Raw genomic sequence first — 26,765 nt, 5'->3', positions numbered from 1 at the left:
TGTTTTGGCAGGGGGGCAGTTGACTCAGTTATTCGTATCCGAATCAACATGTGGATGGTTAAGCGGGAGTTTGTTTAGATAGAGCAAGATACGTGCAGTCACATGTGAAGATTTTTTTTTCTCCCTTTCCTTTTCAAGCGAGGGATAAAAATTGTGTTTAAAGGAAAGCAGAAGTGAGAGAGGTTATTGATAGGTGCCTTCTTCCTCAGTCGACTGTGATAAATTTAAGTGGAAACCAACTAAAGGGTGATTCATCTCCTGCCTGTCCACCCTGTTATTCCCGCAACCCCCCGTGTCTCTTTCCATTGTCCTTCAGCTGTGTTCTCTGCAGCAGATCTGTTTGGTCAGATATCATGTGTCTGCTATTTGCTAATGGATACTCTGAGTTTATCGTCACACCGTAGAGCTGAACTGCAGGAACAGTCTTGCACTCTGGACATTAGACGAACCTTTTAGGAAGTTGAATTCAGAAATACGTGTTCATATTGGGTGATCTTGGCCTTTTATTTACAGAAGTGGGTCATCATTACAGCAATGGAATAGATTAGCAGAAGAACCTTTACAGGTCGGTGTGGGAGGTTTCACCCTTTAATTTTGAAGGTGCCTTGTCCCTTAAACCTACAATTAAATTACATACTTATGGAGGCGTAACCCGCCTTCAGCTGTCTTACTTAGAATGAGTTTCATAAAGCGTTACTTTTCGGAACTTATGGCTTTTTATCCAAACTCAACATCAGATGTTGGTGATGGATTCCCTACTTCCAATTAGGTTTTAGTTGCAGAAATACGTGCAAAATAAAGTGTGAAGGACAAATGAATAAAAAGACAGTATGTGGGAGAACAAATGAAAATGTACTATTGTAAAGACTGAATTGACTGAAGTAGGGGTGTGAAACTCATTTTCATTGTGGGTCATAAAAAATCTCAATGTCCTTAAAGGGCCGGTGCTGCCAGAACGTATTGGTAAAACCCATTAAGCTGTTAAAATATTAATAAATAGCTATTTGTTTCAGCATTCAATAAGTGTTTCTTAAAATTAAATAATACCGAACATCTCTTCACACTAATTAGCTCCTCAAAGATTTTGTGATTTTACTTTCTTTTGGTAGAAAGAGTTAACAGCAGTAAGTCTCTCTTTTTTTTTTTCTTCTTTTAATTAGTGCGGCCATTGAGTAAACAGCGCACTGGAGCTTTGACCCAGAGAGTCATATATTCTTATGTTAAAGGGTGCATTTGATTTGTTTGCCAAGGATACGTATTTGTGGACTGTGTCGCTAATAACAAATCATAATCTTTCAATCCTTTTTGTAGCGTTATAATAAAGACGATCGGTATGTTTCTCAAACAAAACCGAGTATCTAAGAACTAATAAAATAAAATAAAACCCCCAAAAATTATTTACCTTTGACATCTTGTGCAAAACCTGTGACTTAAAATAAGAATCTAACTTATTCCTGAACTACATACTTTGCACTATATAGAAAATGCGTCGACAATTTATACATCGTTACTAACAGGAGTTATTCTCAACAACAGAGACTCTGATGATCTTTCAAAGTATAAGCATTTCCTGTTTGAGTCATTAGACAGTCAACAACGCCTGTTTATATTTTAGGTCAGTAAATATTGTACCTTGTTCATTGTTAAATTAATCCACAACTGTTTGTTTAACATGTTGAAATGGTTGTTCTGATAAGTAAAGATGTTAAATGTGCATGTCTTAAATTATGCTTCAAGATATGGATTTTTATCCAACATCAATTCTGTGTATTGGGTAATTTATTGAGAGGTTATAGACGGACTAAAACCGGTGAAAGATGACTTGTGAACATCTCGGCTTTAAATCTGTGCCTCGTCTTTGGTGTTGTAGAAAAACTTTGATTTGTGACGTTATTTCAGATGTTTCTAATCTCCACAGCCTGCTCGTTGTCAGATTTTTATTTCTTTTTCCATCTAGAAGAGCACAGCAATGGTCATACATTTGAAGCTCTTTATCTTGTGTCTTTGTCTGACTCGTCTGCGACGCTTCACTTGACCGCGGCTCCAATTTGCTTTGAGTTCGGCACAAAACTGTTTGCCAGAAATCGCTGTGAAGCCGCTGTGCTGAAAGCTCTGTGGATAATTCATGGGCTTCCAGTGGCTACGTGTCAGCTGCTCCCACCGGAAACGCACTTAGGTTTGCCCATGTGTGAAGGAAAACACACTAGCATTAATGCACTGACCATGCACAATCACAGCTCCCTGACAATCACTCGGGGGCCACTGGGCCTCCTGGCTCTGAGGTTGCTGGTCACAGAAATGGTTTTATCTCTCAGCTCATTTCAGAATAGGGAAGAAATAGATTAAAATTATTTCTGTTTCAAGTGTTTTCTAGATAGTAGATTAAACGTAGCTAAAACGCTAAAATTTGCATTTTCATTTTTAATTTAATTTTGACTCAAAAACTAAAGTTACTGAATGGCATTTTCAACAGCAACAAGGTACAACATGTACACTAGATTCTCTATACATAAAACAACTCAAAAGTGATTTAACATCTTTTTACATTTTTTTAAAATGAAGGCGCAATCCTACTAAAAACAATTCATAAAAAACAAAATTGACCCTTTTAAAGTGTTTTTTTTTTCCTGAGTGGCGTACTTTAAAACATGTATCTATCAATCTATGAATTTTGTGTACTGTTGAACAAAACATCAGTTCCAAAGCCATGTTTGTTTTTTCTCTATTCCTTGAGAAAATGAACCAGTCGTCTTGTACGGGTTTGCAAATGGCTGTTGCTAAAGTCAGTGCTGAAATGCATTTTTCTTTTTCAAAACCTGTGGAAGAACTATTTCAAAAACCAGGTTAACGACTCACTGCCAGATGAGCTACTGCACACTTAGCAAAACGGTTTAGCTGAAGTCAGTTCTTGCAAAGTCTTTGAAGCGTTCACGGTTCATAAACATTCAAATAAGTGCATGAACTGATATTAACTGGTGTAAAGGGAGACATGTAGGAATAGGAAAAAAAAAACAAAGATCCATTTTCCTACATAAAATTCTCATACAAACGTAAAATAAAAAAAATGTAACTGCATATTTTGCAACATTCAAAATGCAACATTCATGTCTTTAGCAAAAACATGGACATAAGAGGGTTTTCCATGTGTTTGTGCTGTTTTCTGTTGCAAGTGTGTGTAGAGGGGAGTCTCATGGGGACTGACTCATCTCCAGATTCAGCAGCAGGAAACAGGAAGAGGAAACAGTCACATCAACATCACACCGGCTGCTTTCTGCCTGAAAATTCTAATATTATTTAATGTGTAACGGGAGAATGAATGGTGCATTCATGTTGGAAGAAAAAAACTCTGTTCCCAGTGGATCTTAAACGTTTATACACGAGGCCACACAGCCTATTTTGTGGGCATTTAAGGCCAAAACAATTGAACTTCCAAACCGTCCTCTCTGTTCCTGTTCCTGGTCATAGGGACCGTGAAGTCGAAGCATAATGTGTACAAAAACAAAACAAAAAACAGCCTGTGCTGCCTGGGAAATCATAATAAGGGAAGTTTTTTTTTTAAATCCAGATTCGCTTCATGCCAGCTGAAAGGCAGTCTCTCAAAAAGTTGAGACTCACAACAAATAACTGGAATGATCTGAAACACAGTGGACTCCCGCCTAATTACCACTAAGTATTCTATTTTGTGGAGCGTGACTTTGAGGTATTCCTGAAAAATCCTTTTATAGATTTCTTTTTATTACACTATAAAATATAAAATATTTGAAAGAAAATGCAGCTTGGGAAGCTGAAATCCCTACAGCCACAAAGTTATGGCTTTATGGCTGTAGGGATTTGCAAATCATAGAAGCTGCATGTAGACACTATTAAGAGTATATTCATACATATTGAAGGGGCAGCATTATGTATTTTCTAGGCATGTGGTGCCATTTAATAACACAATAAAAAACTTAACTTCGGTTGTTCTAAAAATGCTGTGTATCTCAAATATGACTTAAAATAAATCTGATTTTGTAATTTAACCTCTGTCTCTTTAAAAACTCATTCAAAAATAAATATTATGCATCGTCCCCTGCTTGTCGCATCACAGGTTGAATGTCAGTGTCGGCCTTTCTTCCAAAGGCTTGTAATAACCAAATTCAGTGAAAATGTAGCTTTGAGAAAACGTTCACGAAAGCTCAGTTTTCCACACTCAAACCAGATACCTCGCATAACAACTTTGACTTTGAATGTCGACAGAGGAAAGATGGTTTGAGGGCCCTGATTGAGATGCCAACACACCTGCAGAGCACTCTGTAGTTTTTCAGTTTTAGTGATGAATATGTGTTGTCTAGCAGCAGGCCAGCCACAGTGAAATTATCTTGTGAGTCAAATATAATTACACTGCAGGACCAAATTTGGCTTGGATTTGACACCTATGCACTACAATACTGCAGTCACAGATTTCCCTAATATCATTCCACCTATTCCAGAGAAGTGTATTTACTCAGGAAACGGTTAGCCATTAACAACTAGCCTTTAGATATATAAGTAGAAAGATTTGAATGACTTGGCTCAGAAAAAAATTGTGAATTTAAATGGCTCTAGTGAGTGTGAACCGGAGAGCTTTACAAACAACCATTGTTAAGATCAAAGACCAGAAAGACTGATGTGCAAGCCTTCGAATGAACCATCTCAATATTCACTGTCCTACTTTCTGAGAGCTTTAGCCCCCTCCAGCTTGAACAGCGAGTGTATAAATGTGCAACTATGGGCAAAGACCCACATCTCCTTGTAGATGCACAGAAACACAGTGACGCAGTTGCTCTCCGTTTTCAAAAAAATGATCTGGTTCGACCAAAACTTTCATGGCGAGCCAAAGCGTATGCTGTTTGATTTAAAGGCAGTGAGTTATCTGAGCCGCTGGATTCGATGCCCGTTCACCTGAGCTGATTAAAAGAGGGAACGTTTGTGTGTGAACGCCGAGGCTCGCCTGAAGTACTGGAGTGCTTCTTTGCTAGAAATGTAAAATACTGCTAGATAAAGAAAAAAATCAGAAGTAAAAACAGATTGGGAATTTTTTTTTTTTTCTTTTTTCTTCTTCTTTACTTTCCCTCATACATCTCACAGCTACCGTCTGGGTAACCTCATGAATGACATGTGCAAACACATTTTGTGCGGCTCCTCTCTCCTGTCTGGTTCCGACTAAGCAGAGCAGAAGGAGGGAGAAGAGCGCCTCTGGCAGGGGACCAAGACCTCCCTTCTTCAGGCTCCGATGGTGTCTGTTTGTCTGGAACGTCACTCCGATCGCAGAGCGATCCAAAACGTTCCTAAATTTAGTCTTAAGTTGGTAGTTCAACTGAAGAATGTTAAAAACTGCAATTTGAGAGACTTACTGCAATAGTTGTACTTAAACGTTAGATTAATAAAATTGAAACCTCACCCAACCATCCAACTATCAGATAGCATAAAGATTCATATGCCGATGTCATACCATATGTATCATTGTTTGTTCAAAAGGCGGTCAAAACAACTCTGAGCTGTCGAATGTTAAGAAGATTTGGTGCTAAGTGTTTTGACATTGGTTGCTGGAATGTTCAACACAGATTGCTGAATCCTTTTTTGGTTTGTCAGGATTTGTCTTCTGTTGAAAGAGCTTCTTGCATTCTCAGTACTTCATCTTCAGACAGTTTTTTTCCCATTTGGAGCGGAAGAATTCAGGCACAGGCCATAGAAATCTAACATTTTCACTGATGCATTGGAGAAAGTGTAAAACGATGTAACGTGATTTAGATGGTTTAACTTAAAGAGCAAAACACAAACTCGCTGTATCCTGGGTATGGAAGATAGTTAAAGGTCAAAAATGAAATTTTTGGACCAACTTTTAGAGCCGTTGATGCTGTGACCGTGGTAACCATTGTGAAGCTTACTATCTGAGTCTGGCATACTGTACGGCATTTTCTTGTATTTTCTTTATTTTCTCTTGTAATTGATTGAAATACATCCAATTCAGTTTATTTAAAGTATACTTTCTTATCTTATTTGATAAAAATAGGAATTGTTTAATAAGGTCGGGGCTTGTATGAGACTGTGCTGATGAGTTCAGTTGTTTTGTACCATTTAAAGAAGTCAGCAGGCTATTGGTTGGGAGAATAGCCAATAGCTCAACAAATCGGTGATTATGGATTAGTGGAGCTTTCATTTTGGACAAACGTCAACCTCATATAAACCTCACGGTGTTTAAAAAATAGGCAGCGTATCAGTTTTGCAACATCTCGTTGCAAAATAAATATGCTTCACAAACCATCCAGGACCATATAGTCTATAGCTCTCTTTCTCTCTCTGGACTTCTTATTTTCTCATCTCGGGATAAAAAAAAAAAAGATCAAAATTTGCTGTACAAACATTGCTCAGAAATCTTCTCCGCGCTCCTCTCTGTAGTTGAAACATCAGAGCTAAGCCACAGCGCTTTGATCCTTCTTATGGACGACAACGTAAGGTGAATCTTTCGACATCGCGAATCGCCTGTGGTCAGTTTTCTCTTCCAGATGGGCAACCATGCCGCTCAGATGGAGCTGTGCGAAAGCATCTGCGTGTGTATTCAGTCCTCCCTCTCCCTCCGCCCTCTGTTTCCCTAAGGCACCTGCTGTTTTGATCAGAAGGAGGGCTAACGAGAGAGTTTTTATTTTCGACAAGTGCAATTCCGGTCTGACGCCTTTTCTGCAAAACGTTCTCGTAAAATCTTTTGATGAGGTGCCCAGGGTTCCTGAGCATTAAGCGGCGCCGTATGGGACTCGACAGGGACGTAAACGTTCTTCTGATCTGCCTCACTTTTGTTTCTGTAATGCAAGCCTCCTTGCCGAGGCCACGTGGAGTACCGTGTGTACATCCGAGTCACCAGTGCTTCTTCCAGATGCTCCAGGCGGGTGGGGAGGGGTTTGCGTTGCTCTCTAAAGATGGAGATGGAGTGGGTGGTTGCGCTGCTGTTGAAAATGGGGGGGCAGTTTTAGAAGCTAATCTCCATCCTCCACACACACACACACACACACACACACAAAAATCTATGCTTACCTCAGAATAAAGCAGCTCCTCTGAGTTACGTAAAAAACTGTTTCAAAATAGCACACCAGTGTGGAGGAGAAAGGTGGAACTGAAATTAATTCAATCAATGAAATAATACATGGAGTCAGCCTGGTCCTCCATCTTACATGAAAAGCCAAAGTTTGGTTTCTAGTTTCTCTGGAAGAGGGAGGGGAACATTCTGAAGGGAATCGGAGTAATGCAGTATTTATGACTGTGCAGTTAGTGAATGAGAACTATCCACAAGTGACTATTAAATATTCTAATAAGAGGAAGAGCCAAAACGAGGAGATTTAGGAGGCTGCTTCTAACGTTGGCAGTGGGAGAATTTCTGATTTGCCATAAGATGCACTTTGGCAGCATTTGTACGCATCATACAGCTAAGAAATATTTAATGAAAATAAAATTCTGATTAAGAGACCTATGAGGCCTAGCCTGCATGTAGTTGGATGTCTGGGAAAAAGAATATGTTTTTATGTGTTTTGGTCTGTCATCCACATGAAAACTCTATTAAATATCACCAAAACTAATTATTTATTCAAAACTCTAACACTCTAAAACTTTTGTGTTTGTGTGTATTCATGACGAAAACACAGACTTGGGGTTCAGTCTGTGACACATAATGCACCAATATGACCACAATTCTCAACGAACTTTGCCTCGTGTTTTAAGAATTATTCTGGTACGCTATGCAAAAGTAGTTCGACCAGTATATTTGTCAAAAGTCTTGATGCGTCACTATCTTTGCATGGAAATGAAAACTGGTTCATGTCATTAAAATAAAGACTAGATACAAAATTTAGGTGACTTAATTGGAATTGAAAAACCATAATGTGCCTGTCTTATCTTTAAGTTAATCCAAGACTTTGTTTTGAATAAGTAATCATATTTTATTTCGGGTTTTTCAATTATTCAAGTCGGTCCCGGAGAAACAACTCCGACTGCACATTGATGCATGACTAATGTGTGGAAAGCACCCTTCAGAATTGAAACAGAAAGTATTTAAGTGCTCGTGATTACAATGGGGAATCCTCAGGGTATGCTAATTGATGCTAACCCACTTATGCCATTATGGATTTGACAAGCTGGCTATTCGAGGCGAGAGATTTTTACCAGCTCAGATCTAGGAGTGAAAAAGACACGTTTGCTGCTTTACGGAGGAGTTTATTGCCGCTTGTTTTGTCTTTTCGCTTTTCCGCTGCACACTCAGACACAGATTGGGATTTCATCACTCGGTGTGATGTGTCATGTTATCAACATCAAGAAGACCTCTCACATTACCATAACTTACATCAGAATTTAACATCAATGAGTAGGCGAGCGTCTCCGTTGCCGTTCGACTTTTGGGATTTGGGCTGGTTAGTTTTGTAGTATTTTCGACGTACATCCAGCCTTTCGTATTCTACAACGTCGACGTTACCCAGCAGAACGAGAAAAACAGGCAATAAAGATGTCAATGTTGGATCCAAAAGCAGCACACTTGATAGACTGCCTCTATTTACTGGATTGGAAAATGGGATTTTCAAAAAAAAAAATGATTTCCCTTCCAGGCATTTTCTGTCTTGACATTTGATCATGTATTCCTTATTCTACTGAGATCTGGATTTATTGGGACCATCTCATTCAAGGCTCTTCTCTTATGGCCCTGCTCAGCACTGTAATCCAGCAACGACAGAAGGAGCCAGTAAAATGCTTGACATGTAAAGCACCACAATGAATTGTGCTGCAAGATGCAGCAAGACGGATAGCCCATGCTCGTGCTTTTGTTTTCACCCAGAATGGTTGTAAATTAAAAAAAAAGCACCAGATCCTTCATTGGAAACTCAAGCTCTATATTTGAGGAGATGGAGACCTTAATTCAGAATCCACTTTATCAACCAGTTTGATTGCCACTATAAATCTTTCATTTGTATAACGTGGTAGTCAGTTGGAGCCCAGCACCACAGAGCCAGGCTTATTTGGCTTTCCAGTAAGTTGATTACACCCATCACTAACTCAGTTCCTACGAGGAAGCTGTTGAGGTCATAATTGTTGACTGTGAATCATTTACAGTCTTTTGTAATTATAATCCCTCTGATAATTGCATACTGTGTAGACAATGTCGCATGATGCATATAGTAACTTCAATAGGACAAGTGACAGTAAGAAAATAATTAAGGAGGTGAAATGCCATAAGAAGTCGCATTTGTAGTTTGTCAAGACACAGCGGCGTGGCGTTCGATTCCCGAACTTGAAACGTTTGCTGTACGCCTAGCCGATACCTCTGTGAGTACTGTAAAATAACAAAACAAAAGAAGTTGCACCATAATTTCCTGCATATAAAGAAAAAAGACCAAATAACACTTAGGACAAGTCAAGAGACTTAATTGGGGAATAATTTAGACCAGGGTGAGGTTATGAAATAATTTCCCAAGCTTTGAATATTGTCCTGTCCACCATATGAAAATCCACTTAAACTGACTTTGTCAGACAAGGAGGACGTTCATTGGAGAGGCAACCAAAAGGCCCGGGGTAACTCTGGAGGAGCTGCAGTGAGCCATTTTGTGATGTTCTTCATGTACTCTAACGTCGTGTTTACACCCTGCTCTTCAGTTAATTTTGTTGTGAACTGCGGCTCATTTACGCAACACCAGAGACTGGAGTCTCTCACACTGGCACTTTTAGAAACCTGGCACCACAGGAAAAGTACCCCAAACAGGTGTGTACTGCTCCACTGGTGTAAAAGCACACATACCAGAAATGCATGAGTGCAGGGCTTATGGTAGGCTTGATGGGGCAGATAACAACAAAAACTGCAGATTGCATAGTGTTGTGTTGTGCTATTTTACTTGTTCAGTTCAGTTTATTTCTGATAAGGAATATGTGTGCTACATAAGCATTTTGTTCATGTTACTGTTTATAATGAGGTGGAATCTAAGTTGCTTGCACATTCTACGACATGCTAAAACGCAGTGCCGTCCAGTGGCTTGGCACGACAACTGCATTTGACGCTTGGCGTCTCGGCGGCGCTGTCTAAACGGGAAACTTTTTAGCCTATTGGAAAAACCATCAGTTTCTAGGCAGTGGCTGTGTGTAAACAGAGCTAAACGTAGCTCTGTGCTTTACAGAATTGGGGCAAGAGTAAAGCAATTGTTTAAAGAAAAACAGTAGCCCTTTATTGAGCTTGCCACAAGCTAACCAAAGGTGCTCTTAATGGGAAAATGGATAGAGTGTAGCTCTGGAGGAACCCCTGTCAGAGCAGGGTATCAAACTTCAGCTCTCAAAGTTTGAGGGTATGAAAGTTTTTATACCTTGTCGATACTGCCACTACGATTGCCGAAACAAATCCCAAACTCCAGGCTCTTCCAAGGCTGGTTTACCCACTAAATGGACTAGACTGCACATTGCAACCATAAGAGTGGAGATTTCATTGCTCATTAGCTCAGGTTGTTATTTGCCTACTGCTAAGATTGAGCGCCCCTCCTCTGCAGACACTTAACTTGTGGCTGTGAGCCTTTTTCCATTTTGTCTGTTGACGAGGCTCGTGTGTATTTCCGCTCGTTGAATGTGATGTCATCAGCTCAGTTGTTGCCAGGATACCCCTGACTTTTCACAAGTTTATCACCTGTTTTGTTCTGTTTGGTTAATCGTCTCATGAAGGTGCATAATCATTTTCTTATTTAAAGTCACGGGATTTGTTTAATACAAGAGCTACTTGTAGTGATTGAAAAAATAATTTCGATTTTATCCTGAATCTTTCTAAATGGACTCAGTCTCTGCATTTCGCGTTTTTTATCGTTTTTGTTAAAATTTTGTCTAACTAAACAGCGTTGTCATGCCAACGTGACGAAACAAACAAAATCTTGAGGATTCCTGCCAATACCAATACTTGACTAATACTCTATAAATACCAGGGTGTACTGGGAAAAGGCTTGAATATTTCAAGTTACTCTTGAAATAATTTCAACTTTCAATTTTTTTTTTATTTAAATTGAAACTGCAATTAAAAGATATATAAAAATGAATTGTTAAAATGCCATTTTGATAAATATCAGGCAGGTTAGACCTGCTTGAAGAAACATTTTAAAAAAAATAGCTAGAGCAGTTTTGTTTCCCACTCATCTGTCACACAGAGACAGCAGGATGTGTGTGTGCCAGTGTGTGTGTGTGTGTGTGTGTGTGTGTGTGTGTGTGTGTCTCTTGAGGGGTGTCCCGCTGAATCAAACGCTGTGGAGTAAAAATTCTACGGATGGGATATGTGTGTGTCGTAGCATCGGAGTGTTCATGGAGAAAACCGAGCGAATGTGCGATCACACCAGCAACAGTCCGGCCTAATAAAGTGAACTTAAAGCGCACAGGAAGGGTCAGGGTGAAGGATTTTTGAAGACCTGGTAGCGAGGGCGTGAATCCATGTGTGAGGATGTCTGATGAGTGTTGGTCCTGCGGCGCTTCCTGTTCGAGGTTGATGTGATTTACCTGGACAGCAAGAATAACTTCTGACCCTTTTCCTGTCAAGATGCTGTTATTACATCTAGAAAAAAATAAGACAAATACTCAAAGCTTTGTTTTCTAATTTTTCCTATTGGATATGACTGTCTTATCAGACATAAAAGCTGCTAGTAAGTGTGAGCAGAATGTTTGAAACTGCTTGTTGTAACACCTTAAAAAAAATGAAAAAACTTAGCAAGCAGCCCGCTGACGCTCTGAGGTCATGTTTTGTTGAAGTTTACACCCTTTAAAATAGGATTAACTCACATGAACATGCCACCTTTGTAGCTTCTTTTAGCTTCTCATGGCTAACAACATAGCAGCAGTGAATAGAAACGGCTGAAAGCTTTACTTGTTAGGGTTAATGCCTGCATTTATTTATGGTTAGATAAAAAATAGATTGTGTTTTTGCTGTCAAGAACATTCTACATTAAGTAGAGTTGCACATAGTGCAAATGACAAATATAATTTAATGTAATTCTAAACATTAGGTTAGCGAAATTAGTTTGTTGGTTGAGAAATCATGGTTTAGAGGGCACAGTTGTCAATCTGCTCACACACTCTAAGAACTTTTTACTTGCAGAGGACAGAAGAAGAAAAAAAGCAAGCGCAGTAGAGCATTTCAGTAAACTTTATGTTCACAAACACCTGATGCAGGTTCTTTTTGTGTCAAAACTGTGTTTTTATCAGTTAAATTATTAATTAAAAAAAAAATTGTGTATAAAGTGTTGCATAAATGTCTTGTTTCCCGTAAACAATGTTTGATTAGGATTGCGGCGAACAAAGTCAAACGACAATGACGGTGACTCCTTCGGCATTTTAATCAGCTGCGTGTGCATGTGTGTGTATCTAAGCACACTAATTATGTATTATAGGCCTTAATGAGGGATGGCACTGATTGTCAAACATTAACTCATCTCCCCCTGAGCCAATCAACTTTTCATTTGCTCTTTGTGGGTTGGATTTAATGCACTGGCTGCTTCTGTAAGAAATCCGTGCTTCGTAATCGCAACGCAATTTAGCAAACACACTCAAACGTTTACGAACAAGCAGCAGTAATCAATTTCATGTGCAAACCATGGCGAAAAACTCAGGAAGCTGCCCTATCACGTCTTGTGGTTTGCTTTCCGACAACGTAAAAGGGGATCGTAGTGACTTACCGGAAGCTTCCGGCGTTTCATGAATGTTTTATCAGGCAGCGGCAAACAGAGAGAGACGCTGTCGATACAGCTCCAGCGCGAGGGGTTTTTGGGGGATCACTTACTTCAAATGGAATCGAAATGACCTGTTAATACGTATACAGGGACCAGGTCTAGTTTCAAAGAGCCCAGCAGCTCTTATGGTAAATCATGACACTTTTAATGCAAATTTGACATTATTCAAAATGTCTTTGTTATGACATTAACTGAGAAATCATGATATGACATAAATTTATTCTAGAAGCATTACTGATTAGTCTTTAGCTTTAATAACATAAAGTTATATAATTTTTAAAGTCTCATGAACGTGAAACTTTCTCGTGTAAGGTGTTATGTCATGTCATGCTTATGATGGTATCATAACAGTCTTTTTCACAACCCGTCAAATAAAGTATTACCAAAAAAAAGCAAAAAACAACACTGGTTGGTCCTCATGCAAAATGAATAAATAGATAAACTAAAGCAGCAGATAGCTCCAAATCACACACTTTGTGACTAAAACCACCAACGTGGAATAAGTTCAACACACCACAGTGAACAGAAGGTCCTAACACCTTCTGGTGCGCGTGGTGATGTTTACTCAGCTATATTTTCTCTCGAATGGGATGAGGTGACAAAACCATAAAATTGTACTTGCCAAAAAAACACAAAAAGCAACCTGTACATGCATATATGTATGCCTGGTCAGTCAGAACATCTGAGGCTCCTAAACATTATATCTAAAAATGTGCATCACTACTGAGGAATACACAGACATAACTTTGTCACAGATATGGAGTACCTAACTGGACTCTATTTGTAGCTGGTAATCACTGATTTAGATAGGGGGGAAAAAAAGAGAAAAGAAAATAAAAGGAACCATAGAAAGGCGGCATAAAAGCTGAGAGCAGAAAACTGGGACAGCACAACTTAAAACAAGGAGGTGCCCTCTATATTTAGATAAGAGTGAATGATTTGTCAGGATAGATAAAGAATAGATGATCAGTAGATGTGTGCGGCCGCTGCTACTGATCTTTGATGTCACTTTCAAAACCACCCTCAGCCTGCTATGATTAGGAACGCTCACAGTGTACACGATATACATGATTTTTTTCTTTTTCTGTTACCTTTTTATTATGTAATTACATTGGGACGCTGAGCAGCTGGGCGGCTTCAAACAGACGTTAGCACACATCCACATGTGCTCTTGGCTCGGTTTCTGCCGCACAGACACGTCCCTCGCCGGGCTTTAATTGGACTGCAGTGATTCGGTTGATCCAGAGGAGCGGCCGCGGCCAGCCGGGGCAGGTTTATTAGCCTCCATCAAAGAGGCCCTGTCAGCCTTGATCATCTGAGGTTACACGGCGGTACATGACTCCTGCAGAGCGCTTCACCTCTGATCTGAGCACGTGTGGTGGATACTACATCCTCAGACATGATTTCTGATTCTTATATTCATTTGAAGCGCATCGTTTCGTGGCCTACATGAGCTGCTGTGTGTCTTTGCTAGAGTCTGTGTTCTTTTGCTTTCCTAACCAATTGTTGCTGAAATCAAGGTACTATTTTTGCATAACAGAAGAGCATAGTATCAATTAATCGTGTGATAAGTTAAAATAAGCTTGATAGCTTTTTATCTGAACTTTAATTTCTGTTGAAGGGTAATTTTGTTTAGAGAGACATCGTAATTCGTTTTAATCATGGTTTTGGTTGTAGGTGGATTTAATTTTTGTTTTGTTTACTGTTTTTGGTTGTTGTGTTTTATGTTGGATATTTAAAATATCTTCCAGGTCCAATACTAAATGTTATTTGCAAAATTGTAGTTTATTTGTCTTATACATTACCTGAAGATGGTCTCAAGACAACAATATTTTCATTTATTATAGTACTTAGAAGGACAATTTATTGTCCAGCAAAATTAGGCCTGTTCACATCCTTTTATATTCATATTTTGTCCCATTACAGCAATGTCTATAGATGCATAAATATGTTCAAACAAAGCAAATTAGCACATAATTGTGAAGTGGAAGGAAAGTGTGACTTGGTTTTAAGTGGTTTTCTTCCTACAAATAAAAATTCAATTTGGAACTGGACTTTGACTAGAACTCTGTAATATGTGGCGTACTTATTTAGTTTATTTAATCTAAACCGCTGCATTGTAGCTCCGGCTGCATGTTTAGGCGAGTCAAATCTGACCACAGCTTGCTTGTCCCTGCTATTGAAAAGCACCGCCCACAGCATAATGATGCCACCACCGTATTTCCCCGTGGGTTTGTGTGGTGTTTGCTTTCTGACATATGTTGCAGGTTTTAGGGTAATGTTCTCTTAACCTTAAGAACAATTGTATTTTTACTGAGATTAAATCTTTTTAGATTTATATTTCTTGAAACCGTTAAAAACGTTGTATAATTTGCTTCCACTTCTGCTCTGTTGCTCTGTTCTGATGAAGTATTTTAATGTGTGTGGTCATATAGTGTAAAAGGCTCAATGAAAATGAATACTTGTGAAATACATTAAGTCTTCCTGATTTAGGGTAGTACATGTGTGACTAATAAAGTCAGCGGAGCAAAAAAAAAGCAAAAAAAAAAAAAAAAAGACAAGCTTCACTGCTTGTCGCTGAGAATCTCCTGGAAGCTACAATTGGGAAGTATGTCAGTGGTTCCTCAGCTTCTGAACATGCAAGCTGGTTTATGGATTGCTAAAATTTTTGAACACAAAAGCTGTGATCAAATAAAACCGTGAAGGGTTTTCAATTATCAATATAAATACATGTGACACACACACCATTATTGTCGGGACAGCAGCAAGGAGCCGAGTGACCAAAGCTGCGCGTGAAACGAATGACTTCCGTCCTTAAAATAGACTCTGGACTGTACGTGTCAGTTTTGGTTCTCGTTATTGGCTCTGTACAGAGAAAAACGCAGTGTTTTGTTCAATTCTATTATATTCTTTCAAATGCAACCCAACGACGTTGTCAAATTACATGCAATCCAATTCGAGCCATCCCACCTTGCATTGAGTTGTTGAGTTTGCACTTCAATAATTTCACTTATAACTTGTCTCTTGCTGAAAAGTTACTTGCACATCAGCTTTGTCTTGTTTCAAGAGCACAAAAATAGTTGCAGTAGAAAGTAGATCAAAAATACTTCATAATATTTTGTGTATTTGCAGCGGATAACGAGCTACAATCTAATGTGGTCCACTGAGGACAAGAAAGGACACAGTAAGACACATACGTACTAGGAGAGGAGTAATTTCTATGGAGGAGAAAATCCAAAAAGAGAACTGAGCATACAGCTTCCATCCCTGATGACAGTTTCCATGACTCACTTTCTTCAAGAAATGGTGTGAGACGAACTCAGCTGCTTTCGTTGCTATCGTTGACTTAGGTGACTTAGGGACATGGACACATAGAAACCAGGAGGTGCTAGAGTGCTTGCCCTTTTTCATCTGGACAAAAAGTGCCCTTCTGAAAGAGCTTTTTTATATACGCAGTGGAGTGACCTGTTTTCTTTTCCTGGTTGTTAAGGGGTAAACTCCCACATGCTGAGCTCACTCCTTTGAGTATTGACAAATCTAATTCATGTGAGTCAGAAAGAAGAAAACAAAAAATCTCTCTTGTTTTGTACAGATGGTCATTTTGAGTTTGTGAAACTGTGACTCATAAAATCAGCGAAGCCAAAAACATTGTAGCGCCTCACTTGCTTCTCCCGCCCTCCACCCTCGAGAGAGTCTCCCGAGAGCCGCAACTGGAAAACCTCCAGATATCCTCAGCAGCTTCTGAACATGCTGTACCTACGAACCGGCATCCAGGTGTCGCACACGACCTTGATTGGCGGAGAGATCAGTATTCATAAGGACATCAAAGTGAAAGATGGGAGAATCTCTGATCCAGATATGGGGCGTTCACATGGTTTAGGCCGTAGCACTGAAAAGAATAATAACAAATTAGGACTAAATGTTACTTACGTTCGCACGCTCATGTCATTATATTTATTTCTTTGTCTTTTTAAAGCTATTATGCTACAAGGTTATGTTAAAACGAGGTTTAGTGATCAACATTCGGTGGCCAATAAAATCAACTGGGAACGTAATAATTGCTTGCTTGACTTTGAAAAGATGTCCATCTCAAATAGCTTTTATGTAACTACTCTTTTTAAGAGCCGCATCCATTACAATTTCCAGTCTCCGGATCTTGTAAAATTTTGACAGATGTCAGTCTTCCCATAGCGAGCGGTCAGTAATTATTTACATTAGGAGCAGGGGTGACGTCACACCGTGTGTGTTTGAGAAAGTGGTCTGTGTCCAAAAAAAATGTTTTTAATGATGTTACCGAGACAAAAAGCTTGGAGAGTCGATATTTGGCATCTTTTGTCCTCACCATTGATGGATGTCAGAAAATCCATGAGACAGACTTGGATGAGACAGACTGATTCTGCTTTCTTCTCACTTTTTTATTTTAATTTTTTTTGACCCCTTGACGACACCACCTCACAGGCATAGTTAGCATTGCTACCAGGAAACGACAGTGCTTTTTGTTCACTACCTTTACTTATTTACTTTTGACTCATTTTGCACAGCGCCATATATAATCCAGTTTCTGCAGTTTCCCCTCGGGTTGAAGTCATTCACTTCGGTTTATTTTTGGAGCGACTTTGCGTGTTGTATTCAGTCAGCAGATAAACTACTGCTGAGGAACACAATCTGTTTAGTAATTGTACACACCACTGGCAATTGGATTAGGATACATCCAAGAGTGTCCAATTAAGATTTTTATTTTTTTTTTTCAGATGCTGATTTAAAAAGCAGCAGCAGCTTCCAGAGCTCTCTGGGTTTGGAGCTGGGGGAAGGATGTTGGCTGGGACAACTTGATCCCTGGGTCTGTCCTCACCGTGCCACTGTTTACTCCATTTACTGGACAGAGCGGGAGACGTGGGGGGAGGGACAGGCTGGCCTGTGTGACCGGTATTGATCGGGGAGAGCTGGCTGCGGTTCAGATTTGATGTGTTTGGTGTGGATGAAAGTGTGCGGCCGTGACCTGTGAAGGGAAGCGTGGCGTGGAAGGGGTCGTCGGGCATGAATGAGCGATATTAAGGCTTTATTTAAAAGATGAGATCAGCTCACTCGCCGCTCCACATGTGCACAATAAGGCCTGAGCACAGCGGCGTTAAAGTATGGACCATATATTAGTAATCATACAAACCTAGTGATCAATTTCTCTCGAGGTTAGGTGACGTTTTCTTTTTGTGTGCGTTTAGCAGAGCTCCTACTACTGTTTTTGCTTGAAATACATGAAATTTGTCCTGTTGCTTCTGGAAAGTTTCATGAAGTTTGTTAGAATTTTATGAGACAGTACAACACAAAGGACTTCAGGTTTAGAAAGCGAAGCAAAAGATGCATTTTAAACTTTCTTTTTTTTTTTTTCAAACTTTGTGCAAGAAAAATATCTGAAAAGGGTGTGGTGTGTATTCCCTCTCACTCTGGGAATATGACTACCAAATTAAAGTAGATAATGGTATCAATTTTTATTTTTTGTTCCCGAAAAATGGCTGGAAAACTTTTAGATGTAAACGTTGTTGAAGACAGCCGCAGAAAAACCTGCTATACAGTTAGCCGTGTCTCAAAGGACATGCAGGTTTTTCTAAAAGCAGAGGAGCTGTGCACAAAATAAAAATCACTTATTCTTCAACAATTATTTGCCATTTGAAGTGGTTTTGTCCTTTAAAATCACCACAAAAAAATATATCTATGTGGCTAAAATGGTGGAAGTGAAGGGGTTTGACCAATAATCTTCCTTTAACTGGATTTACTGTGAAAAGGTTTCAATATAAAACATTACTGTGATAACAGCTCAGGTTTTCCAGAAGTATTAGAAAATGCTGCCCTCTTGTGTCCCCACGTATAAATGAAGGGGAACGTTCAGGTTCTGTTCTACTGTAATGTAAAAAAGTAATATTAAAAACAAAATAAATCTCTCTCTTTTTGTCCCAGGTTATGAACACGCTGTCCAAGCTTTCCCACACGAACATTGCACTACAAACAGGAGTCAGGTATGTTTTTTTTTTTAAAGAGAGACAGAGAACTGCGCAACCAATATGCAGTAAAACGTCTTCTGATTATTTCCTAAATAATAACCGTGCATTTCCTCTCGCAGACATTTTCCCACAGAGCAGCGCGTGGAAGACGAGGACATCTACAACCACCTGGAGGACCTGATCGAGTACGTTTCCTCCTCGAACACAAATGTCTCCGCTTCCTGCCGTCTTGAAACAAAAGGCCGTTTTGCTGATGAGGGCAGCATTTGTTCCCTGGGTGTCGACTGGAAGGCGGCCACCTCCTCTGCTGCTCCCAGCGTGCGCTCAGCCCCACGGCCCCCCCACAGCTTTTTCTCGCTTTGCCACAAGTTGTGTGGGACTGGACTTTCGTCATTTGTTATTCACGCCCTATTTAGTGCAAGCTTTTGCGGATTTTTGTTGAATAACAGATTTGTTACTTTATTCTGACACATTTTGAGACTTCTGAACTTTTGGGCTTAAAGTCCCAAGAAAATAGTCGTACATTATGATCCACGCTATCTGCAAATAGGACAGCGGGTACAGTTATGCCTTTATCTAAACATAGCCAGACAACACATTGGGCTTTTTGTTATTGATTTTCTTCTGAGAATCGTTTTGGACTGAATTTGAGCTGTCAGCTCATCCACGGTTCTATTTTCGGTCGCAGCACTGCAACAACTTTTCAACGTTTCTGCATCAGCCAGAACAATGAAATCGGTGTGGCCCGTTTCATCCACGAGACGTTCGAAGCCTTAGATTTTGTTTAAACATCTCCACTAATTAGAAGTGTAAAAGGATCTAAATCCAAATGCACAATGCGCTTCGACAATTTTTATCTGTAAATGGTTTGAAAATTCAAGTTTGCGTTTTAATTTACAATTACAGCTTTGGAAAAAATGGAGCATTTAAAATGATCAATTTCTCTGATTTAACTTTTTATAGATATATGCTTAAGTAAATGAAATAAACCTTTTATTCTATGAACTACAGACTGCATCTCTCCGAAACTCCAAGCAAAACATATTTGCAGAAAACTGTCAAAATAACGAAAAGGATGCGACACTTCAGACCTCAAAGAATGCAAAGAAAACAAGTTCATATTTATTTAAAAGCAGCAATTCTAATGTTTTAACTAAGGAAGGGTTCAGAAATCAGTATTTGGTGGAATAGTCATGAGGTTCAGTGCAGTGGGCTCTTATTTTTTTTTTCCAGAACCTGTGTCGATCTATTGCATAAAATCCCCCCTTTAAATACACCAAACTTTGAAACGGTACCTTTTGTGTGCAGCTTAATTCTTTAGTTGCACTATAAAGACGTTTTAGGATTGTAACTGAAGCCTGCGGGGGCAGATGAGTCCACAGTAATAAAGATGTTGGGATGCCTCGCAGTGATCTGCTCTATGTTTAGCGCTGACAGCTCCATTTGCACAGGAAGCAGCGGCAGAGATAAACCAGCCAGCCAGCTGCAGGATGAGGTCGGACACATTGAAAGCTTTCCAAACGTACAAGCCAGAGCCAGAAATTTACATGCAAAGAAAATAACATTTTTAAAAAAGCATGTAGACTGCTGACTTTGCAGAAATAATCCATCTGATCTGCAAAGGGAAACTTTCTAGATCTTTAAAAACCCAAAACGTAGCCTTGAACTTCTGCTTTCCTCATCAGAATCTCCATTTACATGTGAATGAGCCTCGCACAGGCAGCAGAGAATGTCCATCTTATACACAGCATCTGAAATTTCCTGTGCGGTTTTAAATGACGAGTCAGTTAATAATAATGTACATTGTAAATCTTTTTGGCAAGGTGAGCCGTGGCTAAGTCCAATGTTATTCATACCCCTGCCATGTTGGGGCGTAAAATTCATTTCAGGAAGACTGAGCCTGATGAGACAAAAATCTGTCAAAAGATGATAAAAAACATAAAAGGAATATCAGTTTAAAAACAAGTTAAGATTTTACGAAAAAAGTTGCGTTCAATAACTAATTTTTACTCGTCATGAATACTGACCAGTTTTTATGTGTTTCCGCTGGTGTGTCCACGGATCCTCTATCAAATTCAAGTCTGGCCTTTGACTGGACCGCTACAAAACATTAATATTACTTCCAGTGAAAAGAAACATGTTGGCAAAATTAAGAGGAGGGGATCAGGAGGGATTGCCAAAATATTAAAACCGGAGGAATAATTTGTCATTTTTGTTCTGTATGTTCTTATTCTATTTTTTGAAGTTTGTGATGAAGGGATACTATAGGCCTGTACTGAGGAGTCAGACACTCTAGATGCAGTTGAAACCAGAAGTTTACATACTGGGGGTCCAATGACGGGTCCGGTCTATCCGTCACGACGTTGCGTAGATCGTCGGCAGCGTGACGCCACGCGGTCCCGCTCACACACTCTGTGTGCGTCCACAGTGAGAATGGCGTGGAGGACGAGGAGGACCTGTACGCCTGCGTGTACGAGGACGAAGAAGGCGGCGAGATCTACGAGGACCTGATGAAGACGGAAGCCATCCCTCCTCCGGTTTGTGCACCATCTGTAACCTCCATCTCACATCCAGATGGTAAAAGAGTTTTTTAAAAAAACACTCCTGCTTTTGCAGATCAGACTAAATTTAAGCTAAATATCTCCATTTTCCACCTAATTAGTCTTCAAAATGAAAACAGGCAGAAACATATCTAATTTCATGCTTAGTTAATTTGCCACATTTTCTCCCTCTGGTTTAGCAAAACAACAACAAAAAAAACGCTCTTTCATATTTGGCAGGCACTTTAGTGAGCATGTGTAACCCCTGACCTCACTCCGAGGCTTGGATCAGCTACATCTGGTTGGACGGTTTGTAAGCCCACTGCACCGACACATAGTAACCGGCCTCTGCATCCGTGTGTTGGTGTGTGTGTAGGCGTTCCAGAAGCAGGCAGAGATTGACATCAGGAGTTGCTGCTTAACAGAGATCAAGCAGACGGAGGAGAAATACACCGAGACCCTGGAGTCTATAGAGAAGGTACGCTCACCCTGACAAATGGAAATCATTACGCTGCTCCGAACGAGCCGTAACACAACACTGGTGATGTACTTTGCATTTACCGGACCCAAAGAGTTCACGTTGGTAATGTTCCTTGGAAACACATGGAAGTGTTTATGCGTGTCGTTAAGGAAGGTGTATTGAGTTTCTCACTTTCTGTATGATTCTTCAGTGTTGGAAGTTCAGACCAAAGGTGGCCAGAGTTTCAAATGATGGGGAAAAAAAAAAAAAATGTATTTAGAAAATGTATTTTCTCATCAGTCCAACAAGAATCCATCTCTTCATAAGACTCTGAAGTTCACTCATGCTACAAAAATACTTTTTGTTTTGAAAAGGAGTATTACAGTAACTGCAATAATTAAAACAACTTGTACATAAATAAGCTTTACAAATGAGGTAAATTATTGCTATTTGCCACTTTCAGCATAATATGATAAATTGTCTTTATCCAAAGTGTATTGGAGGTCTGACTCAGCTGTTTTGAGTAGAAAAAATGTAATTTGTTAGACAAAAGTAAATCCACTAATGGGTATTTTCAAACATTTTCAAGAGCACTGAAAATCAACTGAATCTCCTTCACCGCTGTATATCATAAAATTGAAACAAACTCACTTCAAATAGGGGAAAAAAGAAATTTGCTGTCAAACAGTAGAATGAGCTTCAGAAGGACCAAGATTTAGCATTTTTCCACTCTGTGTTTTATTTTCAAAAATGGACGTAAAGGAAGATGAACTTTGGAAAGTGGAGTCTGGAGCAATACGATTAGGGTTTTTTTTTTGTCAAAACTACATCTTTTCCATCTTGCTCTGCATTTTCCCAGGACTTTAGGAGGCCCACCGGTTCCAGACCCCCAGCCAAAACCACTTGTCTTCTTCCCCTTGTGTATGTTCACGTCCACAAAAAAAGGTCCCTGGCCTGATTTCCCAGCAGAGAGCCTCGGTAGATAACTTTTGTGGTGGTGAAATTTCGTTTGCGCTCCCCTACTCCATTGAGATGCAGAATTGACTATGTGGTGGGAGTTTTCGGAGAGGGGAAATCATTAAATTGCACACTCTGAAAATGAGATTATTGCCGTGACCCAGACAGGCCTGGTTGTTTCTGCTTACTGCAGCTCTTTGCAGCTTGGCCTCCATAATGTAATAGCGTCTCGTTCAAAATGACTCCCCCACTTTCACTGGAGGAACGAGCTTTCATTCCCGGGCGTTCTTCTCTCTCTCTGTTTCTCCCACAGCACTTTATGATGCCCCTCACCATGTTTTTCTCCACGGTCGAGATGGAGAAGGTGTTTGTGAATATTCCGGTGAGTTATTGTCTTTGTCAACGGGAAGTCACGTAAAGTTTGAAACCGCACCAACTCCTGATAAACATATATTTCCAGATTTATTTTCTGTTATTCAATTTTGCTTATTTGTGTGTAATATGTTTTGCATTTTAATTTTATAATAACTGTCTTTTATATATATATATATATATATATATATATATATATATATATATATATATATATATATATATATATATATATATATATATATATATATATATATATATAGAAGGTCCTGATTTGTTTAATTTTCTGTCTGCTTTTTTTAGGAACTGGTTAAGGTTCACAAGGCTTTATTGCTGGAAATCCAAGAGTCGATCCTCCAGAAAAGTTCCCAGAACCTTTACCAGATCTTCATAAGTTTTAAAGAAAGGTACAAAGGAGCATCTCATTTTTACTGTTTTTTTGTTTGTTTTTTCCCCTCTTCCTCATGAAAGCAGGACAACGTCATGCAATTTTAAAGCCTCTCCTAACTTCATTTTTTTGTAAAAACATGCTCAGATTTTATTTGTATTATGCTGTTATTAATCAAATTAATCAATTGTTGAAATAATTGTCAACTAATTTGGTAATTGATTAATAAACTGGAGTACACAGTCATTTGCTGAAATTAAAAATATAATCAGGGCAGAAACTAACCCAAAAACTGTTAAAAAAATATCTACATTTTGTCTAATCTGATTCAAATGTATTAAATGAGTGTCATCATTGCATTTTAGGTCATTTTTATTTTCTTATTTACAAAAGGAATTGAATTGCTTTTTTTTTATGTCTTTCGAATATTGTAAAACGAAGGCTTACATAGCTAAATGAAAAATCTTTAGAATGTGCCATTTTTTAAAGTCTGATTAATCGTCATAATGATTGACAGATTAAACAATTACTAAAATAATTGGTAGTTGCAGCCCTACTATGTTTTTCCTGTGTTTAACAGGAAAAAATGAGTGTTTATAATGTGATTTCATACCAATCGTAAGATTTACAATCAAACCATGAAAAGCTGTGTAAAGTTTGGTCCGCTGACCAACTGGGTCCTTCTGCAGGTTGTTGATCTACGGGAAATACTGCAGTCACGTGGAGACGGCCATCACCACCCTGGACGACATCTGCAAAAACAGAGAGGACGTGCGCATGAAGCTGGAGGTAAACAGCTTTACGGCTGCTTTAAAATGACAAAGAGATCAATGAATGCCTGACAGTCCACGCAGACGAGATAGCAGCTTTTAAGCTGCACAGAGTGAAATGAGGACGCCCTCAAGTGAGCAAATGAGGCATCGCAGGAGATGCATTGCATTTTGCTATGAAACTTGAAGCATATGGATGTGTATAAGTTAGAAATTACATTTCTTTTCTGGAAAAATGCTAAATATTATTATCAAAGGAATTAATAGATAGTACAATGTACCTATTATTATTTTTATTATTATTAATATTAAATCTTTCTGCAGGAATGTTCTAAACGAGCCAATTATGGCAAGTTCACCTTGAGAGACCTGCTTGTGGTCCCCATGCAGCGGGTGTTGAAGTATCATCTCCTTTTGCAGGTACAGCATCAAAAAGACAAAAAAAAAACAGAAATTTATTTACGTGCTTCACATCAGTTGATTTCACATATAAGTTTTTCTGACAGGTTTGTAAAAAAAAAAAAAGAAAAAAAAAAAGGACTACTTCTGATTTTCTGAGACTGAGAAGCAATATGAAGGTTTTTCATAATCATCTGTAATGATTATGAAAAACCTACAAAAATCAGCATCTATGTTTCCTACAAACCTCTCATTAGTCAGATATTTACATATTTAAGTGTCACACTGCAAACAACAGTGTCTCAGCAGACTTTCAACAGGACAATCTCAGCTAAATCAGTAAGTTTTTGATCTAAAAAACCTCAGCAAATTCATTCTAACATGACTGTTATTATACCATATGTCCACCAGAGGCAGCATTGACTGCGTTTTGCCAGCCTCCTTCCTGCATTTGTCCTTCAGGCTCTGTAGCTCATCCTGACTGTTTGTGTATCTACTTTATGACTGAGTTGAGAATGACCGCAGTGTAATTGTCATTCGATACAGACGATCGAGTAGAAAGAAGAAAATAAATAAAGTGAGGCGATGAAAGGAGGGCTGAGCAACAGCGGAGACAAACAAGTGGAAAGACGGCCCCAGACTGCAAGTCCTTTTTAGGCATTTTCTCAGAAAATAACACTCCTCTGCACATTTTGTAGATTAGTAATACTTTAATAATAAGAAACAATAAAGATTTCTTCAATATTATTTGCAAAGAAAATAAGCAAGCAGGAGAACTTAAAATCTGTAGAGTTTAGATCCAAAAATTATAAATTATAACTTTGAGAGTTCTTCAACATTGGCCTACTAAATTTTGTGGTATATTTTAAAATACCTATTGCATCTATTATCGCATGTTTTTATACAAAGTTTTGTAAGTTTGATGGCATACTGGAGCAGAGTCCGGTGTAAAACATAAAGGACAGTTGTCTCAGGTGACCAGGATTGAGAACCACTGCTTTAATCGAGCAGTTAACAGATATGCTAATTAGCCAGCTGTAGTTTCATCGCAATAATGTAATGGGTGAAGCTACCCAAGTTCCCACACCAAAACTTTCTTTGTCATTTAATCGCCCTGTGTTACGATTTCCCTCACTTAGAAAGGACGTAATTCAGGATGCACAAATAAGGGAAAAATTTATATAAAGATGGATAAAAGTGAACACATAAATATTACAACCTTGAAGCTTGCTATCTCGGTATACATGTGAAAAATTACGTGTTGAAAAGTGCCTGGGCAGAGAAAGACCAGTGGAAACAAATTTATAGAAGCGGGCATGGGGCCCCTTTTGCCCACCTTTTTGTAGCACCCCTGCCAAAAAGTAAAAATAATATTTAAAAAAAGGAGAAATGTGCGAAGATACAGAGCACATCGTTTTGTGTCAATGTGCGTTGAAATCCCTATTGAACAGCTGAGTGACAGCTGGCTGTGCTGAATAAAGCCTCTGCTGGGCTACTTCCTCCCATGGTGACATCTAGAATCTCTCCAACTAATGCCTTGTCACTTAATCTCGCTTTCACCCACCCTCTTCCTTTCTTGGTCTTTTTTGTTTTTGTTTTTTTTTTTCACCTTTTTTTTGTCATCAGCCATTAGCTCGCCCTGCGCTCGTCCTTTCTCCTCTTCCCTGTTTGAATTCCCTCAATAAGTCCATCATGTTTGGCCGCCTGCTATCAGCAAGAGCACTCCCGGTCTCTGTATCTCTGGGTGCGGGGAGGTCGGAGCACAGGCTTGATAAATGTGCCACTGTTGTCTTGCTCGTGATAATAATGCCCAGGTTGAGCTTGACTGACACCGGGGATTTGAGAAACGCCAGGCAGGACAAACACACACACACACACACACACACACACGCACTGTATCTCCCTCAGTGTGGCCTCATGCATGCATGACATCTGTCCTTATCCTTCACTGCCGAAGTTTACGTAGTGCTGCTGCACTGGCAAATAATTTCAGATATAAACTGATGCGCATGCACACAACCTCCTATAGATAAGTGCACACACACCCACACGCACACACACGCTGTATCTGATTTATTTTAGGACCAGGCTGACTTTTTTCATTTTCCTTTCAGAGCAGAAACTTGTAAGTTTTTATGTTGCATGT

General features: G+C 39.2%; 1 protein-coding gene across 3 annotated transcripts in view; it reads left to right on the top strand.

Annotated features, from left to right (window-relative positions):
* The window catches only part of LOC129364740 (guanine nucleotide exchange factor VAV3), an 85,166-nt gene that overhangs the window by 22,802 nt on the left and 35,599 nt on the right, over positions 1 to 26,765 (top strand). For 2 of the 3 annotated variants that reach the window (XM_055037581.1, XM_055037582.1), the window contains exons 3-10: positions 18,690 to 18,748; positions 18,853 to 18,918; positions 21,162 to 21,270; positions 21,650 to 21,751; positions 23,004 to 23,072; positions 23,366 to 23,469; positions 24,140 to 24,239; positions 24,545 to 24,640. In XM_055037581.1, coding sequence (XP_054893556.1) covers positions 18,690 to 18,748; positions 18,853 to 18,918; positions 21,162 to 21,270; positions 21,650 to 21,751; positions 23,004 to 23,072; positions 23,366 to 23,469; positions 24,140 to 24,239; positions 24,545 to 24,640 — 705 coding nt within the window. Of the gene's footprint in view, positions 1 to 18,689; positions 18,749 to 18,852; positions 18,919 to 21,161; positions 21,311 to 21,649; positions 21,752 to 23,003; positions 23,073 to 23,365; positions 23,470 to 24,139; positions 24,240 to 24,544; positions 24,641 to 26,765 lie in introns of those variants that run through there. The other variant, XM_055037583.1, reaches the window with a different exon arrangement.

Source organism: Poeciliopsis prolifica, unplaced genomic scaffold (assembly GCF_027474105.1).
Source record: "Poeciliopsis prolifica strain line A6 unplaced genomic scaffold, Auburn_PproV2 SCAFFOLD012, whole genome shotgun sequence".
Taxonomy (NCBI): Eukaryota; Metazoa; Chordata; class Actinopteri; order Cyprinodontiformes; family Poeciliidae; genus Poeciliopsis; species Poeciliopsis prolifica.
The sequence above is the reverse complement of the archived record's forward strand: the minus strand, read 5'-3'. Positions and strand labels throughout refer to the sequence as shown.